Source organism: Lycorma delicatula, chromosome 6 (assembly GCF_047948215.1).
Source record: "Lycorma delicatula isolate Av1 chromosome 6, ASM4794821v1, whole genome shotgun sequence".
Classification (NCBI taxonomy): domain Eukaryota; kingdom Metazoa; phylum Arthropoda; class Insecta; order Hemiptera; family Fulgoridae; genus Lycorma; species Lycorma delicatula.
Genome location: NC_134460.1, coordinates 6800182 through 6819968, shown reverse-complemented (window position 1 = coordinate 6819968; position 19787 = coordinate 6800182). Strand labels below are relative to the sequence as shown.

Genomic DNA, 19787 nt, shown 5'->3' with positions numbered 1-19787 from the left:
ATGAATTAGAAAATGGTTTTATAGAGGAAGGAAAGGAAGTTGAGGAGGATGAAATGGGAGAAACAATACTGAGATCTGAATTTAAGAGAGCATTAAAAGATTTAAATGGCAGAAAGGCTCCTGGAATAGACGGAATACCTGTAGAATTACTGCGCAGTGCAGGTGAGGAAGCGATTGATAGATTATACAAACTGGTGTGTAATATTTATGAAAAAGGGGAATTTCCGTCAGACTTCAAAAAAAGTGTTATAGTTATGATACCAAAGAAAGCAGGGGCAGATAAATGTGAAGAATATAGAACAATTAGTTTAACTAGTCATGCATCAAAAATCTTAACTAGAATTTTATACAGAAGAATTGAGAGGAGAGTGGAAGAAGTGTTAGGAGAAGACCAATTTGGTTTCAGGAAAAGTATAGGGACAAGGGAAGCAATTTTAGGCCTCAGATTAATAGTAGAAGGAAGATTAAAGAAAAACAAACCAACATACTTGGCGTTTATAGACCTAGAAAAGGCTTTCGATAACGTAGATTGGAATAAAATGTTCAGCATTTTAAAAAAATTAGGGTTCAAATACAGAGATAGAAGAACAATTGCTAACATGTACAGGAACCAAACAGCAACAATAACAATTGAAGAACATAAGAAAGAAGCCCTAATAAGAAAGGGAGTCCGACAAGGATGTTCCCTATCTCCGTTACTTTTTAATCTTTACATGGAACTAGCAGTTAATGATGTTAAAGAACAATTTAGATTCGGAGTAACAGTACAAGGTGAAAAGATAAAGATGCTACGATTTGCTGATGATATAGTAATTCTAGCAGAGAGTAAAAAGGATTTAGAAGAAACAATGAACGGCATAGATGAAGTCCTACGCAAGAACTATCGCGTGAAAATAAACAAGAACAAAACAAAAGTAATGAAATGTAGTAGAAATAACAAAGATGGACCACTGAATGTGAAAATAGGAGGAGAAAAGATTATGGAGGTAGAAGAATTTTGTTATTTGGGAAGTAAAATTACTAAAGATGGACGAAGCAGGAGCGATATAAAATGCCGAATAGCACAAGCTAAACGAGCCTTCAGTAAGAAATATAATTTGTTTACATCAAAAATTAATTCTAATCTCAGGAAAAGATTTTTGAAAGTGTATGTTTGGAGTGTCGCTTTATATGGAAGTGAAACTTGGACAATCGGAGTATCTGAGAAGAAAAGATTAGAAGCTTTTGAAATGTGGTGCTATAGGAGAATGTTAAAAATCAGATGGGTGGATAAAGTGACAAATAAAGAGGTATTGCGTCAAATAGATGAAGAAAGAAGCGTTTGGAAAAATATAGTTAAAAGAAGAGACAGACTTATAGGCCACATACTAAGGCATCCTGGAATAGTCGCTTTAATATTGAAAGGACAGGAAGAAGGGAAAAATTGTGTAGGCAGGCCACGTTTGGAGTATGTAAAACAAATTGTTGGGGATCTAGGATGTAGAGGGTATACTGAAATGAAACGACTAGCACTAGATAGGGAATCTTGGAGAGCTGCATCAAACCAGTCAAATGACTGAAGACAAAAAAAAAAAAAAAAGAAGAAGATATTTGTGCAAATGTAGGATATTCAATGAAATTTACTTTAAATTGCACAAAAAGCACTTTTTTTATGGTATAATTTCTATGAAACTGTGTAAGTTACTCGACCGTAACAAAATCATTCTTTTGTGTTAAAACAAATCTCCATGTTTATTCATATTCACTTTTTATTTATTGCCTTTCTGCTAATTTTGATTTCTCTTGAGCACCTTTATGTATTTTATTTTTCTATAAATCATTTTCACCTCTGAAATATTGTTTTGTTGACTACAATTACAGTAACAGTGGCTTTAGTAAAATCTTTCATTCATAAAAATTTTTTTACTTTATTTTATTAAAAGAAAATTTAATAATTTGACTTCATTTTTATTTTCATAGGGAATTAGATAAAGTTAGGAGTTGGATAATGCTGAATCTTGTAGAGCTGCATAGAACCAGTCAAAGGACTAAAATAATGATATTAGGCAAGTAGGGCACTTTTAGACTATGTAAAACAAATTGTTAGGGATCTACAATGTAAGCTGTTTACTAAAATGAAACAATTGACACTAGATAGGGAATCTTGTATAGCTGCATAGAACCAGTCAATGGACTTAAATAACATATTAGGCAAGTAGGGCAATTTTAGACTATGTAAAACAAATTGTTAGGGATCTACAATGTAAGCTGTTTACTAAAATGAAACAATTGACACTAGATAGTGAATCTTGTAGAGCTGCATAGAACCAGTCAATGGACTTAAATAACATATTAGGCAAGTAGGGCAATTTTAGACTATGTAAAACAAATTGTTAGGGATCTACAATGTAAGTTGAATATACTACTTGAGTACAAACTAAAAATGTTTACTAATCACTTTAACATAAGCATCATTAAAAGCAGTCCATCATCGGTGACCCTTCTTTAGAAGGAATTGTGTAATTAGCTGCAAAAGATCCTCTGGAAGAACAATTTCGATGTAATTTGAAAAATATTCATTTATAATCTATCTTCTTCTTTAGTTGTTTCCCTGTTCCTAGTAGGCTGTCAAAAATTTATTCTAATGTTTTCCTCTGCAGAAACTATTTGTTTATTCTCAAAAACACTTTCAGAAAAAACAAACTTTGAGAAGTCTTGGAAGACTTTGTTTAGTCTTCCAAGGTAACTTCTATGCATTTCCTCCTTAACTGAATCCATGCAAATCCTTCTTCTGTTCCCCATCTCATTTGGTATCCATCCATTTGGTCTAAGTAGCTGCACCACCTTAACTGAATTTAAACAACTCCTTCCAGAAAACTATATTTACACAACTTCTGTCTTACCTCTTAATATTTTACTATTTCTTCTGTTTTTTTTCTGTTTTTCCCAAAAAAGTTAATCTTTACATGTAGTTTACAAGAAGCAGAAATGCAGGTATGTGCTGTTTAGAGACTATGCCCTCCCCTCCAATGAATACTTCAAGTTGGGCATGTAGTTTTCATATAAGAACTGCTCACACTTATTTATAATTTTTAATAATTCTAAAGTGTTTTCATACTTTATCATGCTGCTCAACATTTTATTTTAACCTAAAAATATACTGTTCATCATTTATAATCCACGTAATCATTCTTTCATACATGTTGATTCTTAAAAGCAGTTCTAAAATTTACAAAACAAATTAAACTGCTAAACTGTTATTACTGTAGAAATTAAAACACTTTTAATCTACCATGAATATACAAAGAAAATTATAAACATTTAAAGTTGCAGTGATTATTTTGTTTTCCTATTTTATCCTTAACTGATGATATTAGTCACACTCTTGTGTTTCTCAAAGGTTTTATCAATATTAACTTCAGTTATATTCAATGTACACAGTTGTTGCTGCATTTTCTTTTCTACTAACTGAATAAATTATAAATTTTTATAACTCTAATTATGTCTTCTTCAGCTACTCAAAAACGGAAATGCTGAGTTCCTAGAGCAAATCAAGTACTTGATTGTTTTAAAATTATCATTAAAACTATTTTATAATTTATTTAATGAAATTTATTTTAGGTGCCGACTTCTCAGCCAACAAGATTATTTTCTTTTATGAACCCTTTGGCTGTTGAAATTTGGTTGTATGTGTTAGCGGCTTACGTACTTGTTTCCATAACAATGTTCATCGTTGCCAGATTTTCTCCATATGAATGGCAAAATCCACATCCATGCGATATTGAAAATGACCTGATAGAAAATCAATTTTCTCTCGCCAACAGCTTTTGGTTTACTATTGGAACTCTTATGCAACAAGGGTCTGATTTGAATCCTAAGGTAATGACTATTTATGTGCTGTGTCCTGCTTTCTTATCAATAAAACATGTGCATTAATTATAACAAAATACTACTGCATTATAAATTATTTTTATTTTCTTACATTAAAAAACAAAGTTTATTTATTTAGCAAAGATAGTTACAATTTATTACATCATTACAGAACAATTAATTATTAAACAGTCAAATGTCAGTAAGATGCGCTGTTATTAGTTATATTTTTCTGAACTGAAATTGTTTTCAGTGTTTAAAACCATATACAGCAGAAGATTTGCCTGTATGTTCCTGAGATTAGTATCTGGGGTTTTTTTTAAAGCGATTGCTACACTTTTTTTTCCATTTATACATTATATTTTATAAATAGTCGTATTTGTGTATGTTTATGTAAATATGATCACTTTCTTTGTAAGCAAGAATTGAAAACTTTAAAGATTACCCACAGATACAGTAAAATAAATAAAAACTGGTTTAATTAATTAAAAGTTTAATCAGCAAAAGAAAAAGTCAAGTGAATCAACTGCATCTGTATACTAACATAACTTGAACATTTTACTTGTATCACATTAAAGTCACACATATATATACTAGCAAGTCAGGGCTCCACCCCCTGGACCTCTGATGTGTTTGCATAATCCTCTTGGTTGTGAAAATAATACTGATAAATAACTTAAAGCCTGAAAATTTCTCTTTCTTCTAACACTTCCCTGGTTCTTGACATAGAAGTTCTGATGTGCTCCTGCTGTAGATGAACATATTTCTTTTGATTCCCCTTTCCTTTACCCTAGAATTTCCTATCTCTTGGGAAGGGACCAAGATAGAGAGCTGAAAATCAAATATACTTCAAAATGCATAGTCTATTATTTTTATGTGGAAAAATGAAATCAAAAATGGTGTTAGGTCGTCTTCCAAGAAGAAAATTCTCAAGTTCACCCCCAAGGAGGCCGGGGCTCAATCTATGGCTTAAAAGCTTAACTGGGAAAACACAAATGTATCCTCAAAGGTCGATTGATTCTCATGTGATCCTGTTGCAAACGAACAGAACCGCAATAAACTTTCACATTTATGTATATGAGTATATAATTTCTAGAACCATCTTAATGTAATAAGTGTAATTGCAATTCATTTGAACTACTTTAAATTTATAAACGCATTGAAAAATGTCTTTATTAGACATACACAAATCAAATACAACTATTTGAATGATACTAAATGGATTTCTCAAAAATTAGTATTATTTCTAATTTGTAACATCATGGTGGAAACAAACTGCATTACAGTTCTAACAGTACATTTCATGTATCTGAATTGTATTAATTTTTTTTATTTTATAATAGTATAACCTCATTTGCATATCAGAGAACTGGATGCTCAAGACTGAATTTGCTACATGATTGTATGTGGCTTTATAGAACCGCATAGTGTTAAGTCCAGGTTCAGTTATTGTTTGTTTGCCTTACTCATTCACATGGGGAGTTCACAAGTATTTGCATTCAGCTAATATAGTGATAATTCAACTAATTAATAAAAAAATAATTGATTCACTTTCATCAATGAGTGAAAATAAGTTCAATAGTTTATTATTGAAAATTCAAACATATAACTAATTATGTAGAAAAGCATTTTCCATACTACTAAAAAATTCCCTATAAGATAAATGTATTCTCTTTTAACTATAGAATACATATAACGTTTTAAATCTCTATTTAAAATATGATTTATTAATATGGTTGACTGTTATCCACTTATTACATAAGTCTTCTGATATCCAGTGGAGCTTTTTTGATTTAAGACTCACTGGCAACAAAAATATTACTATTATTAATAGTCATACCAACAATCAAAAATAGTATGCTATAATTATCAAAATTTTAGCTTTAAGTTTTGATATGCATAGCTCATTTAATACAGAAGCATTTTGAGGTTTCAGATATTTGTTTAATACAGTTTATCTTATTATTTTCAGCAATTTAAGTAAAAGTTTATTATTTACAAGTGTTATCTGGTTGTACATAATCTACTTTTATTTTTAAACTTATACATTTAAAATTGCTATAAATGTCATCATTTCATAGTAACAAAATTTCAGTTACCTAAATAATTACCATTATGTGATATATCATATATTAGTTACTGTGTACAGTTGAGGGAATTTCTGACTCGTACATATAATAAAGTTAAAGAAATAACCTCATGTGGAAAAAAGCAGATTTATTAATTATTATTTGGAAATTTTTTCTCTAATTTGAAGGATACTGCTCCTAAAAATGTGCTTTACATATTCAAAGCGTAGGTATTTTTTAATGCACTTTGCATAGTTTAGAAAGCACTGTGTTGTATAAATATTTATAAAACACCGTGCTTTCTAAAATATGGCAATGCATAACTGTTTGGTAAAGTCCTTTAAGTCATTTCTCTATTATATTTCTGTTTTTAGTAAAAAAAGATACATGTTTTACCTATTGGTATGAATAATTATTGTAAACTAAAGTTAACTATCAGTTACTAAAATGCACTGAAAAAAAATAGGAATTTATTCATATTAAAAAAAAAATAAAAAAAGTTTAAATCCTAATCCAGCTGAACATGTTGTTTGTACCTGCTGAAAATTCAACTGATCCTCTAGGTAAAAAACTGAATTTGATTAGGTATATTTCTTTAGTCACTGAAATAGTAAATTAAATATAAATTAGGTCATGAGAAAAGAGCTTATTACAATCCAGTTTTCATTTTTAACAAATTAAATAACAATGCAAAAGATCGTCTGATCTATTTATTTAAAATTATATTAAGATTCCCTTTAACAAAAGTAGTATTATTCTGTAAATAAGTGTTTAGCAGAAATGATTACATGAATTAATTATTTCATCCTTTTCATTACCTAGGCTCTTAATTACTAATTTTCTGTAACAGGCTTCATTACAAGTTCACTGAAATTCATAATTATTAGAAAAAGTAAAGTTTTTTTTAAGCACAGTAAATGGTAACTTATATATATAATAATAATAATATTATATTATAGTAATTTATATATATATTTAGTTATTTATTTATTAATAAATACTATTAAAATAAGCAAAAATTAATTTTTTATTTCTGAAAATAAATTTACCCTCTTTGTACTATTTCTCTGACATGATTGCTTTTCCTGATGCCTGGTTAAACTTCATATATCCAATATTTTGAAGGTGAATCACATCATCTATAATTTTAGTATATTTTGGCTTGTCTTGTTGAACTGGATCAGGTAAATCATCATCCAAATCTTCTTCAGAATCTTCTGATGAACCTTGGTATTCTGTTTTATCTAAATCTGGCTGTTTTGAATCAATCTCGTTACTCTACCTCTCTCTTCCAAGGCTTTTATTAGAGCAAGATATGTGTTTCTCATTACATCCCCTATTGATTTTGAGGTCAATAATTAAGAATTTTTTCCTCTTTTTCAAAAGCTGTCAGAACTTTGCTTGAAGTCACATATTCTTTGTCTTGGGTTCCTTTTGCTCAACTTTATTTTTTCTGTTGTGCTCATTTCATTTTATTGAATATCTGTAAAAAATAGAAATATAAAATTAATAACCGATCAAGTAAAATTGTGATTCACTTTGGAACTTAATTATTGTTATTCATTATGTTTTTAACGAGTATAATTTGAAATTTGTTCCATATGTTAACCTACGAATGGACAAACATTAATTTCAAAATGAAACTGCAAGTGCATTTAAGCAGGGAAAATATTCCATTCTGAAGTTATGTAACATTGATTTGACATCCCCAGATGCTGCCCTCAGTGACAGATGTCCACTCTTACCGGTTTAGTGTAGTAGTTAAAGTATTAGGTTACAGAAAAACTAGTGTTGTAATCAATTCCTGGCAAAGATTAAATTTCTTTTCACCTCACATTTTATCATCGCATATCTTGTTAAATTCATGTGTAACATATCCCCAAGTACAACAAGCTAAAATAAAAAATGACATACTTACTGTTATCTTTATTTTGATTTTATTTGGCACTTGATAATCTATAATCCAGAAATAAGTAAATTGTTGAGCGGCATCGGTTCTTATTATGTTTCTCCAAAAACAGTATATTGTTTTCACAAATATCATGTATGGCAATAATCATCCTTGCAGACTACTTCAAGCTATACCTGTTTAGGCAATACAGCAAGAAAAAATGTTTCAGAAGTGTTTTTAAAGTAGGAAATAGTTCTGAAAGACGACAAGATTCTTATCAATGCTTTGTTTCCTATATTTCTGGAGCAAAGAAATTGTTAATCTAGAGTGGGAAATCAACATAGCTTGATAGGATTTATGAAATGTATCGATGTACCATAGTGAAATTTTATTTTGGCCCTGGAACCAGTAATTATGTTAAAAATATGGTATGGTGTATGGATAAATTTGTTAAGATTGATGAAATCATGCATGCAAAATGCAAAGATAAAACTTTGGACATTTTTTACACAAGTGAGTTTTCAGAAAAATCTGTCAGAGACTAAGTAAGCATTCATTTGAAAAGGACTTGACTGAAACATTAAGAGGGTAATTTAAATGATTAATCGAACCATGTTCCTTCCATAAAATGAATTCAAAATGCCTGGGTGCTTGCAAACTGTAGGTCGCCAGTTATGATAAAAAAATGGCCGGATCCAACTGATGGTACCCACAGTCAGCATAAAAAGCAAATATGGCGACCACACATAAAGAAATAAAAATTAAGGTACGCTTATATAGCACCTCAATAGTCTGGTTCAGGTAGAGCGGCAAGTGAAAACCAAGAATGCTTATCTGTTTGACACATTTGCCAAATTGCCACCACAATAAATAAGTAGACATATTTATTTAACAATATTAAAAATAATGAAAAAATTCATATTACGAGTTTAAGATTTTTCAATGGGATTGTTCAATCTATAAGAACCCACAGCATTATATTTATTTTGAAAGCTAATCTGTAACAATCTCTGGATGATCACCTTTCTCCACTAAAAATAATGAAAAGTTGACAAAATATTATTTAAGCATATGCTAATTTAGTTTTTACACGACTGCTCAAAATGGATTGTAATGTATTTAGGGTGTGTGAGTGTATATATTTATCAGGCTGAACTGATTTAGATGTATGACAGCGCATTAGAATTCTTATGTTACTGGAAGTGTCATAGGCTATATAAGTAAATAAATAAATATATATATATATATATATAAATTTAGGGGCTCTGGAATTCTGCATAACACTTTCGTTTAATGATCTGCTCTGGCCGGGCCATTTTTTTTTTTGCAGTCGAGTTTTTTAACTTTTAACAGATATAAAACTTGTGTTATCTCTTAAAGGTGGATAATTTCGATAACGTCTTCTGTGAGTATATTTCCACACATTTAAGCAGTACCGGTAAGTCGGCTAAACATTTTTTTTATTCATTTCTTCTTTTTATTTTAAACTATTTAAAACGTTGTTTTATAATGTAATAATTTTTGTTATGTCTTCAATTCCCGAATTCCACACGTTTTCTCTAATCGTTCTCATACTAACACTTAGACACTATTCTTGTTGCCAACACACACTCTCTTAGGTCTGCCTAGGTTTGGTTTCCCCCTCTTTTCACTTACGCCATTTTTTCGGCAGAGTAGATCAGACTTTCACCATGTGCGATCGACTGTGACCTTTCTCTCTCATACTTCATGTTTTTAAATACGTTTGTCGTCTTCGTACTCTCATAAACGTTGTGGTATTTCTCCGTCGAAATATTCTGTAGTTCAACTCGTCAGTGTTTCGTGACTTCACCGATCTCTATGTTTTGTTTTGCCTCGTTTCTTTGTTAAGTTCAAATTCTGTATATTACGTCTCTCCGGAAAGTGTTTCAATCGCTACAAACTGCCGACTCTTCTCCAGCTGCTGATTTCTTTTTTCATCGATGCAGATTCTCTCCAAATTCGTTGCTACATATCTGAGGTGCTACGTAATTCAACTTCTAATCACAAATTGTTACCTCTGTTATTTTTTATTCGCCATCACAGACTACGCCAAGGAAAACTATGTATGTATATGTGCACTTTATTTCACGAGTTCATTTTTTACCGATATTCGTGTGTTATTAAGGGATGTTCAAATCCTTCATTATTTATTATAGTAAACAGTTACGCTATTAGTAAAATTTGTGAAACATTCAGTAAATCGTACATTATGTTTTTCAAGTTGGGTTTAAAAACCCATTTATTCACTTAAGTGCACTCAGTACAGGCAGCCCAGGTGGCTTATATAAGGTTATGTTATTATGTCATGTGCAAACATATTTTATGTGCTTACTTATTACAATTTGTTTATATTTGTACTTGACTCTATCATTCAGTTTAATGTAATTCGTTAATCGCAGAGATTAATTATTATCTATTCATGAACTGAATTCATATTACTTCTCTTAGATTAATCTAAAGAAAATAACTCCTGATGTGAGGTTACGTTTTTGGACTTCTTTGTAATTTTATATTTTCAAGTAAGCTTGTTTACTAAAATAAACTCTATTTATATGTTCACTTTTTTCAATTTGATTATTGTAATTAACTCCTTTTTTTATACTGAAATATAATCGTGGCCTTTTTTCTATACTAAACTAGAATTACATGCTTTAATTATTTAATGTTAAGTTTGATGATGTTCATAATTCAGAAAAGGCCAGTGCCAATAATAAGATGTACTGTAGTTTATTTTTCTAAGTTAATGACATTTGTTCATTGCTAATTTTTCAATATTACAGCATATGTCAGTAATGCAAATAGTTTTCCAGTCATACTATGTTTATTGATGTCATGTTTTTCTAAGTATATAATTGTAAATAGGGTGTTTTATGTTCTCTTGTTTTCAGGCTTTGTTAAATTGTTGATTTTCAAAATGTGTATTTGAAAAATGCATATTCATCTATTTTCTCATTTAATATCATTATTCATATGTTGATTCAGCTGACATTTCTTATATAGAATTAAGTTATGTTTATTTCATAATTTCTTTTAATTTTTTAAGGTTATGATTTAACATAAGTTCAGTTGTTTTCTTTCTAATTAAAGTCCAATTTCTTTTGGCAAATACGAGCTGTGTGTTCTTTTATTTTTGTTAACTTTACCCAACAATAAATGCAAATGAATTGAAGAAAAGTCTGTTAAAAAACCCAGTAAAATAAAGATTGATAAAAACCTTCCCATTGAAGCAAAGATCGATTTGAATAGTGTTAAAATTTTCAAATAATGTATTTGTTTTTTTTTTAAATTGCCGAGTCTGAATTTAAAAAGTCCAGTTAGTTTGACGTCTGGAAATTTGGGGCCTCACTGTTTATCTTTTCATTACATATATATCATCCGCGTTTCATTTGGCCTTGGTGGTGTTGATTTTATGTTCTGTAGTTAAACAAATTGCAACCTACACATTAAGAAAATAAAACCTGTATACATTTTTAATAACTAGTTATATTATATTATAACTATTTATATTATAACTAGTATTATATATACTAGTATTATAACTAGTTTAAAATTTATATAAAAATTAATTAAAACAACTTTTTTCTTTTTTTTGGTCTATTTCTGTCTTAATTCTTGATTTTTGTATCATTTTTAGCAATTAGACTTAGATTTTTAATTGTATTTGTTACCAAAAATATCTATTTTAAATTGAATCTTATGATGTATATAATGGTATTATTAAGTTGCAGGTAGAATAAAAAAAATGATTTAATATTAGTTCGTTTTCATATTTTTTTTAAGGTTTTTCATTATCCTTTTTTTTAAAGGAATCTGAGAACTTGTTGAATGATGACCTTTCATCACAACCTAATCTTAATATGAGAACCAATGAACAAATAAATGATTTATGCATGATGAAGATAGAAGAAGAGATGTGGTTTTATCCAGGTTATGTAAGTATTAATTACTGGATCATGTAATAAACATGATTTCTCTCTTGTTTATTTCATAAATATATGTATGTAATTTGTATATATGTATATTTTATTACTTTTACTGTTATAAAAAAAAATTGTTTTTATTTCTATTAGTTCTATTTAATTAATACTGACTTATGCTATGTGTAAATGATAAATTATCAGTGTGTGAGAGTAAATTTTTGTTTGAAAATTTGGTGATAACTAAATGTATGTATTATAATCTGTTGATACAATTCACATTTCAATAAGCTCCAGGTGATTTGTTTTTAATTGTTCCGGTTGTAAAATTTGAATATTTTACCAGGTAAGCAATTTAAAATGGACCTGACACAGAGAGAAACACACAACGCCAGCGGAAACAGTCTGGTTTGTGTGGGTTCCACCTAGTTGGTTACTGTTTGCTATGTTTCTGAAAATATTCAGAAGTTATTATACTAGGTTGTTTGTAAGGGTTTGGCATTTGTTTTTGGTTTCTATCTTTGGGTATTTTATTTCAAATTTTTGGGAGTGGGTGGGTTTATTTTCATTGAACTACTCTATTGGCACAGGGACTGTCTATTAGTCAGTTTTTATTTATTGTTATTGGTTTTTGTTATCTTTAATAATTTGTGGTCTGTTAATTTTGAATTTGTTGAAATTTCATACATTTGTTTAATTTGAACAGCTGTCATATTGGCAACTGTTTGTGTTGATAGTTTTTATTTGTATTGTGTGTTTATTATTGTGCACCCACTTTGTTTAGCAAAAGATAATGACTGTTTGTATGTCTATTAGACTTTAATCTGAGATTTTACGTGAAAATTTTCTTACCTGAATTTTCATGTAGTCAATCCAACACGGGTTAAGTGGTGTGAATTTCTTGTACTTGTGGATTTACCCATTTAGTTCACTGTATAGTGGATTGTTGATCGAGGGTATGTCTGACACAGTTGACATTAAGAAACAGGGTAAGCCCAAGTGGGTTAAACCTGGTGAGGTGTTGCAGCTTGCTGGCTCTTCCTCCTCTTCTGGGGAGGATAAGTCGCAAGTTGAGCCATCGACCTGGGCTGGAAAGGTTAAGGTTTTGGTTCAAGAATCAGGGAAAACCGTTAGAAAGGCAGGTACCTTTGCTCCCTTTCAGACTTCATGAACGAAACTGCCCAATGATGCCATCTTTTCTCATCATAACAGATACTGACTTTCGGTATGTCTCATTAATTTTTTATTCCTGTGTGGTGTTTTCACTATACCAAATTTGACAATTGTGTCTTTAACTATCCCAAATGTATGAAAAGTTGCCTCATCTCTAAATAAAATATCATTATAATTAGGATTGTTTTCAATATGATGATTGCCTCTGCTACAAGCTGATATTGGCAACGAACGTTTGGTTTAATGTGATGTATTTGTAACTTGTACACTTGCAAATGGAGGAATTTGCAGTCCATAACTAGACCACCTAATAGACTTACCTAGACTGGCAGTGAACTCATTGCTTACTTGATTCACAGTCTCTTGGAATTAAAAAAACCTTTTGATTTCCAGTTTGTGAAACCAAGCTTCCAGTCTCTCTTGAAGTCATATGTTTGGAATATGATGTCTTGGATGTAGGAGAATTGATATTTAATTCAGTTTGTACAAGCCGTTGAACATGCATAACTAATTGAAACTACTAACCAAAGCATGTATCTTGACAGTTGCATTGGAGTTGGCTTGTCTGCATTTGTGTATTCTGCTGAATCTGAGAGTATACTGAACAAATCTTGGGGATATATCCTGTCGTTTGAGCTTATGTTGTAAGAGATTTCAAGAACTGGTTTCCTGAATAGGGCCATTAGTTTTAGATACCTTCACCCCAGACATCGTGTATATAAAATGTGTGGGTTTGTAGATGTAATCAATATGAATGTAGAAGTAATAAATATATTGACCTGTTATAAATTTGCTAAATAATTAGTTTTGTTGGTTTTCTTAAAACATGCATTTCATAATAAAGCTTCACTCAAGATTATAAACATACTATAAAATAAGTAAAGTTCCTTATTATACTGAAGTTAACTCTGATTAATTAATATTCAATACCATGTTGATTATGAATATATGTTTAAATTATTCAATTTTTTATACATATTTTGTGGTTTTTTGAAAGATAACACTTATTAATGTTATTGTAATTAAAATAATTTTTTATTAATTTATAATTATAATAAAAAATAACTTAATTTACAGGTTGCTATGGACAAAGGAACCATCAAGGGAAGTACCAAGAATTTTATTACTTATAAGAGCATAAATAATTCGTTAAATGATGGAATTATAAATGAAAACTCCATTGAATGTAATTGTGCATACGGTGATGTAACGATAGAAAATTTAACAGAGAATATAAGTAGTGAAAACAAGTTGTTCGAGCAAAAAGGAAAAGAATTGGTTTGTGAATATTGCAATGAAAGATTCAGATGTAACTGTTATTTAAAGAGACACATTAACATTCATACTAAACAAAAAAAAAATAGTAACTTTTGTCAAAAGTCATTTAATTTTGAAAATGTTTTAAAGAGACATCTTAATAATATTAATACAACAGAGGAAAATTATGTTTGTAACTTCTGTCAAAAGTCATTTAATAGTAAATCCCGTTTAGTGAGACATCTTAATATTCATAAAAAAGAGAAAAATTATATTTGTAAGTTTTGTCAAAAGTCATTTAATCGCAAAAGCTCTTTAAACAGACATATTAATATTCATTCAAAAGAGAAAAAATATATTTATAACTTTTGTCAGAAGTCTTTTCATCATAGTTTTACTTTAAAATTACATTTAAATATTCATACTAAGGAGAAAAATTATATTTGTACCTTTTGTCAAAAGTCATTTAATAATAAAAGCGCTTTAAACAAACATATTAATATTCATACAAAAGAGAAAAATTATATTTGTAACTTTTGTCAGAAGTCTTTTAATACTAAATACAATTTAGTGAGACATCTTAATATTCATACAAAAGAGAAAAATTAATTTATAACTTCTGTCAGAAGATGTTTAATCATTTTTCTAATTTAAAGCTGCGTATTAATTTACATCCCAAAAGGAAAAGTATGTATGTAAATTTTCCCAAAAGTCTTTTAATTGCAGTTGTGATTTTAAAACACATATTAATTTCCACTTAAAGAAAAAAAATAATATTTGTAACATTTATCAAAAATCTTTTGATCAGATTTATATTTTGGAAAGACATCTTAACAATATCCTTATTAGAGAATCATTATGACCTTTTAAGAAAATTGATTAAGGAAAAAAGTAATAGCATTCTTTAATATGTGTATAATTTAAAACTAGTATGACAAAATTTTTCTAATGTTTATAATTTAACGTTACATTTTTCTCATTTTTGTATATTACAACTTAAGGCGGGGAATTTCTATCTTGTTTGCCTCAAACGCAGATTTGTATATTACTGTAGTTTATAGTATATGATGAGTATGTTTATGAACATTTTAAGCCCTGAACCATGGCAGTCAGAAAATTTGGCGTAAAAAAGTTGTGTAAAGTTCTCAAGTGAGACTTTTGTCCAAATCACAAGTTTAAATGTGTTTTTCTTGAACATTTTTTTTTCAAGTTTATATTTAATTTTATATTAAATTTAATATTAACTTAATTTTTTTATATTAATTTAATATTATATTTAATTTTATATTAACTTCACATCATGTGTCTTATATTTGAGTAATGTTTTCAAATATTAAAACCAAACAAGCTTGAACAAACAATAATATTCAGATATAAATATTATTAAGAATATTTTTTTTTTGGATATGAAAAGCTTTTGTTCATTAAGACTAAAAAGTAAAAGATAAAAAAAAAAAATTACAATAATATATTTGATTACATATAAAAAATTATTTTTTAAAAAAGCTTTTATTTAACTAATATTAATATTAACATTAATAAAAAAAGGCAAACAAATTAGACAACCCTCTAAAAAGTAAAAAATAAGAATTAAATCAAATTGAGAATTTTAAACAAAAAAATATAATATATTAACAAATATAAAAATGCACTGAAAAGTAAAAAATGAGTTATATAAATGTCTAATAAATAACCAATAAATAAATGTAATAATTATTAAATTTTAAAATGAAAAGTAATGAAAATATTTAGTTAAAATAAAAGCGTGCATAAACACTAAATAAAAATATCGTGCATAAAAATATCCCTACTGCTATGACCCATAATTGCTTGAGTCTACCAGGCAGACTAAATTGGTCCTGCCTTGTAACAGTTTTACTAGAATATCACTTTAAACTCTTAAAACATTTTATCAAAGATTTGTATATTTCATCAACGTAATACGTAACGAAGTAATATAATCTCATATTACTTCATTACACTCTAAGCATTTTATTGTTTATATATCAAAATGTTCTTTATAATTTTAACCTGTATTGCTTATGTAAATAAATTATTGGCAATAATGCTTGAATTAAAATTAATTTTAATAAAATTTTATGAAATTTAATTTAAAAATAAATTTGTCATAAAAATGTGTATATAATGTACATATATAAGTTTAAAATATATATCTACTTACTACTGTGTTGATAAAAATATAATCAACTTGCTCTGTTGATCACCTTACTGGTGTATGAGGTGTGTTCATAAAGTACGAGAATTTTTGTTTTTTGGAAAGAATTTTATTTATTTGTCTACAATAATGTTATCCCCTTCAAAATAATCCCCATTAGATATATACTTATTCCAGTGCTTTTTTCAATCCCCGAAACACTTCTGGAACCTGGAACTCAATCTTTGGAATAGTGTTTAGCTCTTTCAGCTATTTACTTTCAATCTCATCTATGCTTGTAAAACGATGGCCCTTTAAGGTTCTCTTTATCTTTGGAAATAGAAAAAAAGTCATACGGGGCCATGTCTGGCAAATATGGTGGCTGGGGTATCATTACAGTGTTGTTTTTGCTAAAAATTGATGAACAAACCATGAATTGTGAGCAGGCGCATTATTGTGGTGCAAAAGCCATGAATTGTTTCGCCACATCTGGGTGTTTTTTTCAGATTGCTTCATGCAAACGGCATTATGTAATACTCGTTGATTGTTTGAACTTGTGACAAGAACTCATCATGCACTATGCCGTTAAAATCGAAGAACACTGTGAGCATAACATTCACATTCGACCGTACTTGTCGAGCTTTTTTCGGTCTTGATCCAGAAAGCCTCCATTGGAATGATTGAGCCTTAGTTTTGACATGATATCTGTAAACCCATGTTTCATTACCTGTTGTGACACGTTTCAGTAGTTCTTCATTGTTGTTGACTTCATTTAGCAACTCCTGAGCAACTTCTATTCTCCATTGTTTTGGTTCAAAATTCAACAATTTTGGAACAAATTTCGCTGTCACGTTTCATACCCAAAACATCTGAAAAAATTTCATGGCATGAGCCAGTTGATATCCCAACATCATCAGCTACTTCTCTGATTGTGATTCGGTGATGATTCATAATCATTTCTTTTACTTTTTCCATGTTTTCATCGGTTGTTGATGTTCTGGGGCACCCAGGGCATTTGTCTTCTTCAAAGAGCATTTTAAGTTGAAGGAAGGTCTCACGATCTTCTTGGAAATGCTTATACTACTCATAAACCCTTGCTTTACTCACAGCAGACTCACCAAAAGTAATATTTAATATTTTTAAAACATTGCTACATTTTAATCCATTCTAATAGCAAAATTTAACACAAATTCTCTGATCAATTATCTATAAAAATAAAAAATCTTTGATTGTACCAAAACATGTGTTATCCTTTTGACAGCTTACAACAGACTAAACATCCAGTATGGCTAAACATTTACAGATACTTTTCAGACGTGTTTACTAATACAACAGTGAAAAAATGCAGAGAATCTGACTAATACATCCAGTGAAATTTCAAAATTCTCATTACTTTTTGAACACACTTTGTAAATTCCGGAAATTTATATCAGTTCTGTATAAATTATTATTAGTAATAATGAAGTGTAATTAATTGTTCAGAACATTCTAATTCAACTTATATAAATTCTAATAACACATTCTTATTCCAATTTGCATTCATTATTACAATGAATTCACATTCATTTTCTTTCAGAGTTATTCCAATCAACTTAACTTAAAATTGGAAATGAATCGCTGTGGTTGTCTTTAGTCCTTCAACTTTTCTATATTTTTTCCAATTTTGTACACTTTCATGAACTTTTTGTTGAGCTTAGTACAGTAATTGAAAAGATTTTATTGCTGCAGTGCAATTTTTTTTTATTTTAGTCTGTATAAGTCTTTCTCAGGATAGAAATAGAGGAAGTTGCAATTAAAATTTTGTCTATTTCATGTTTTTTGTGTTACTATCTCTTATTATTGTAATGAACATAGAAAAACTGATATCACTCTTATAAAGCAGTTTTTTTTTTTTACTGCTAATAATAAATTGGTTATGGATAAAACTAAACTATTAACTCCTATTCACTTCTTTACATGTTTCTTTAGTCTGGCCTATATGACATAGTCGCCTTCTACTGGGATGCTTGATCCCTTCAGATATCTACTGTAGAACAATTCTAACCCACTTGTGTTCCAAGTTATGTAACCCACCTAACTATTGACTTGCTAAAATAGCTTCATAAAAAATATGTTTGTATACATTTTCCTGCTGTTTATTTTTTATTGTATGATAAATGTGGTTTATAGAAAATGTTAGTAGGATAAAAAGGGAAAGGTTTTGATAAGTGAATTTTAAGTGTTATAGAATTTAGAATTATATTTTTATGTACTTGTGTATGATTATTTTTTAAATCGTATGTTTTAGTTATCTGAAGCTTTGGTCATCACTGAAAGGGATCCTGTTAAAGCTAAAAAGAAATTATTGGAAATACTTTACAGTTTTAAAAAAATTAATGAAATCATAGATTGTGCTGCTGAAACATCTGATTTAAATTTAAAGGAATTAGCTTGCAAAATGTTTGGTGAACTGAGCATTGAAGAACCTAATATTATACGTAATGTTGAGAGTGATATTACGCCTTGGTGTGATGAACTTCTTAAAGGAAATCCTGCATCTTATTCTGGTTTATTAGCTAAAGCTGCACAATTAATAAGAAATTCTTTGTATTCTGATGCCAGAGATCTATTAGAAACAGGTGATTGTATTTTTTTGTTATCTAGCTGTATTTTTTAACTTACATTAATATTGCTTATTTTTTCATTATTATTTATTTATATTTACACAATATAAATGTGTTTCATTTTAAAAAAAAATTTGTTAAATCTTGAGGGGCCAAACAGAATTATAATTTTTAGATTCTTTTCCCACTATGTGAGAGTGTCAGATTTTAAAAGACTCTCTTCCCTGGTTCTTTTTTTTATTTTATAAGGGATCTTTCTTATAATTGAGTCTGATTCTCTGACATGGAAAATGTAGAGAGGAAAATTTTCTTCAAGTATCTTCTGACTAGAACCAAAATGGCTTCATATGGTGATCCTGGGTTGAAAAAGAAAGAAATTTCTGACTTAACAAGAGTAGAGTAATCTGTAGGACTCAGTTTTATTTGTAAACTTTAGGTAGAATAAATTCTGTTTTTCCAAACAAGAAAAACAGCTTAAAATAACTCAAGATGCTTGTGATATTTGTGATAATGGAGTTAGCCAGGTGGTAAATTTGCTAATATATATAAGAAAATAACTCAAGAATTGAAATCCACCATCTCATAAGTGGTGCAACAAGGCCAGTGGATTCTGGCGATCTCAAATCACATGCAAAGAGAAATTGGAACCTCTTGAAAACACACAATAATTAAATTAATCAAAACACAAGAATTCTTTGAAACTTTAAACACAAACTCTCTTCTTAAAGTAGGAAAATTAAAATACTAACTAAAATTTTTTATGAAGAACAAATTCTAATTATAGCAATTTTGGAAACTGTATTTACAGATGAAAATACAATAGAATCAGAAAATTACAGCATTTTAAAAGGA

General features: G+C 29.0%; 1 protein-coding gene across 1 annotated transcript in view; it reads left to right on the top strand.

Moving 5' to 3' along the window:
* The window catches only part of LOC142326263 (uncharacterized), a 40555-nt gene extending 21824 nt beyond the window's left edge, over positions 1-18731 (top strand). The window contains exons 4-7 of the mRNA XM_075368594.1: positions 3601-3858; positions 11637-11762; positions 13998-14454; positions 18620-18731. Of these exons, the coding sequence (XP_075224709.1) occupies positions 3637-3858; positions 11637-11762; positions 13998-14454; positions 18620-18627 (813 nt within the window). The 5' untranslated portion in view covers positions 3601-3636 and the 3' untranslated portion in view covers positions 18628-18731. The remainder of the gene's footprint in view (positions 1-3600; positions 3859-11636; positions 11763-13997; positions 14455-18619) is intronic.
* The last annotated feature ends 1056 nt before the right edge of the window (positions 18732-19787 follow it).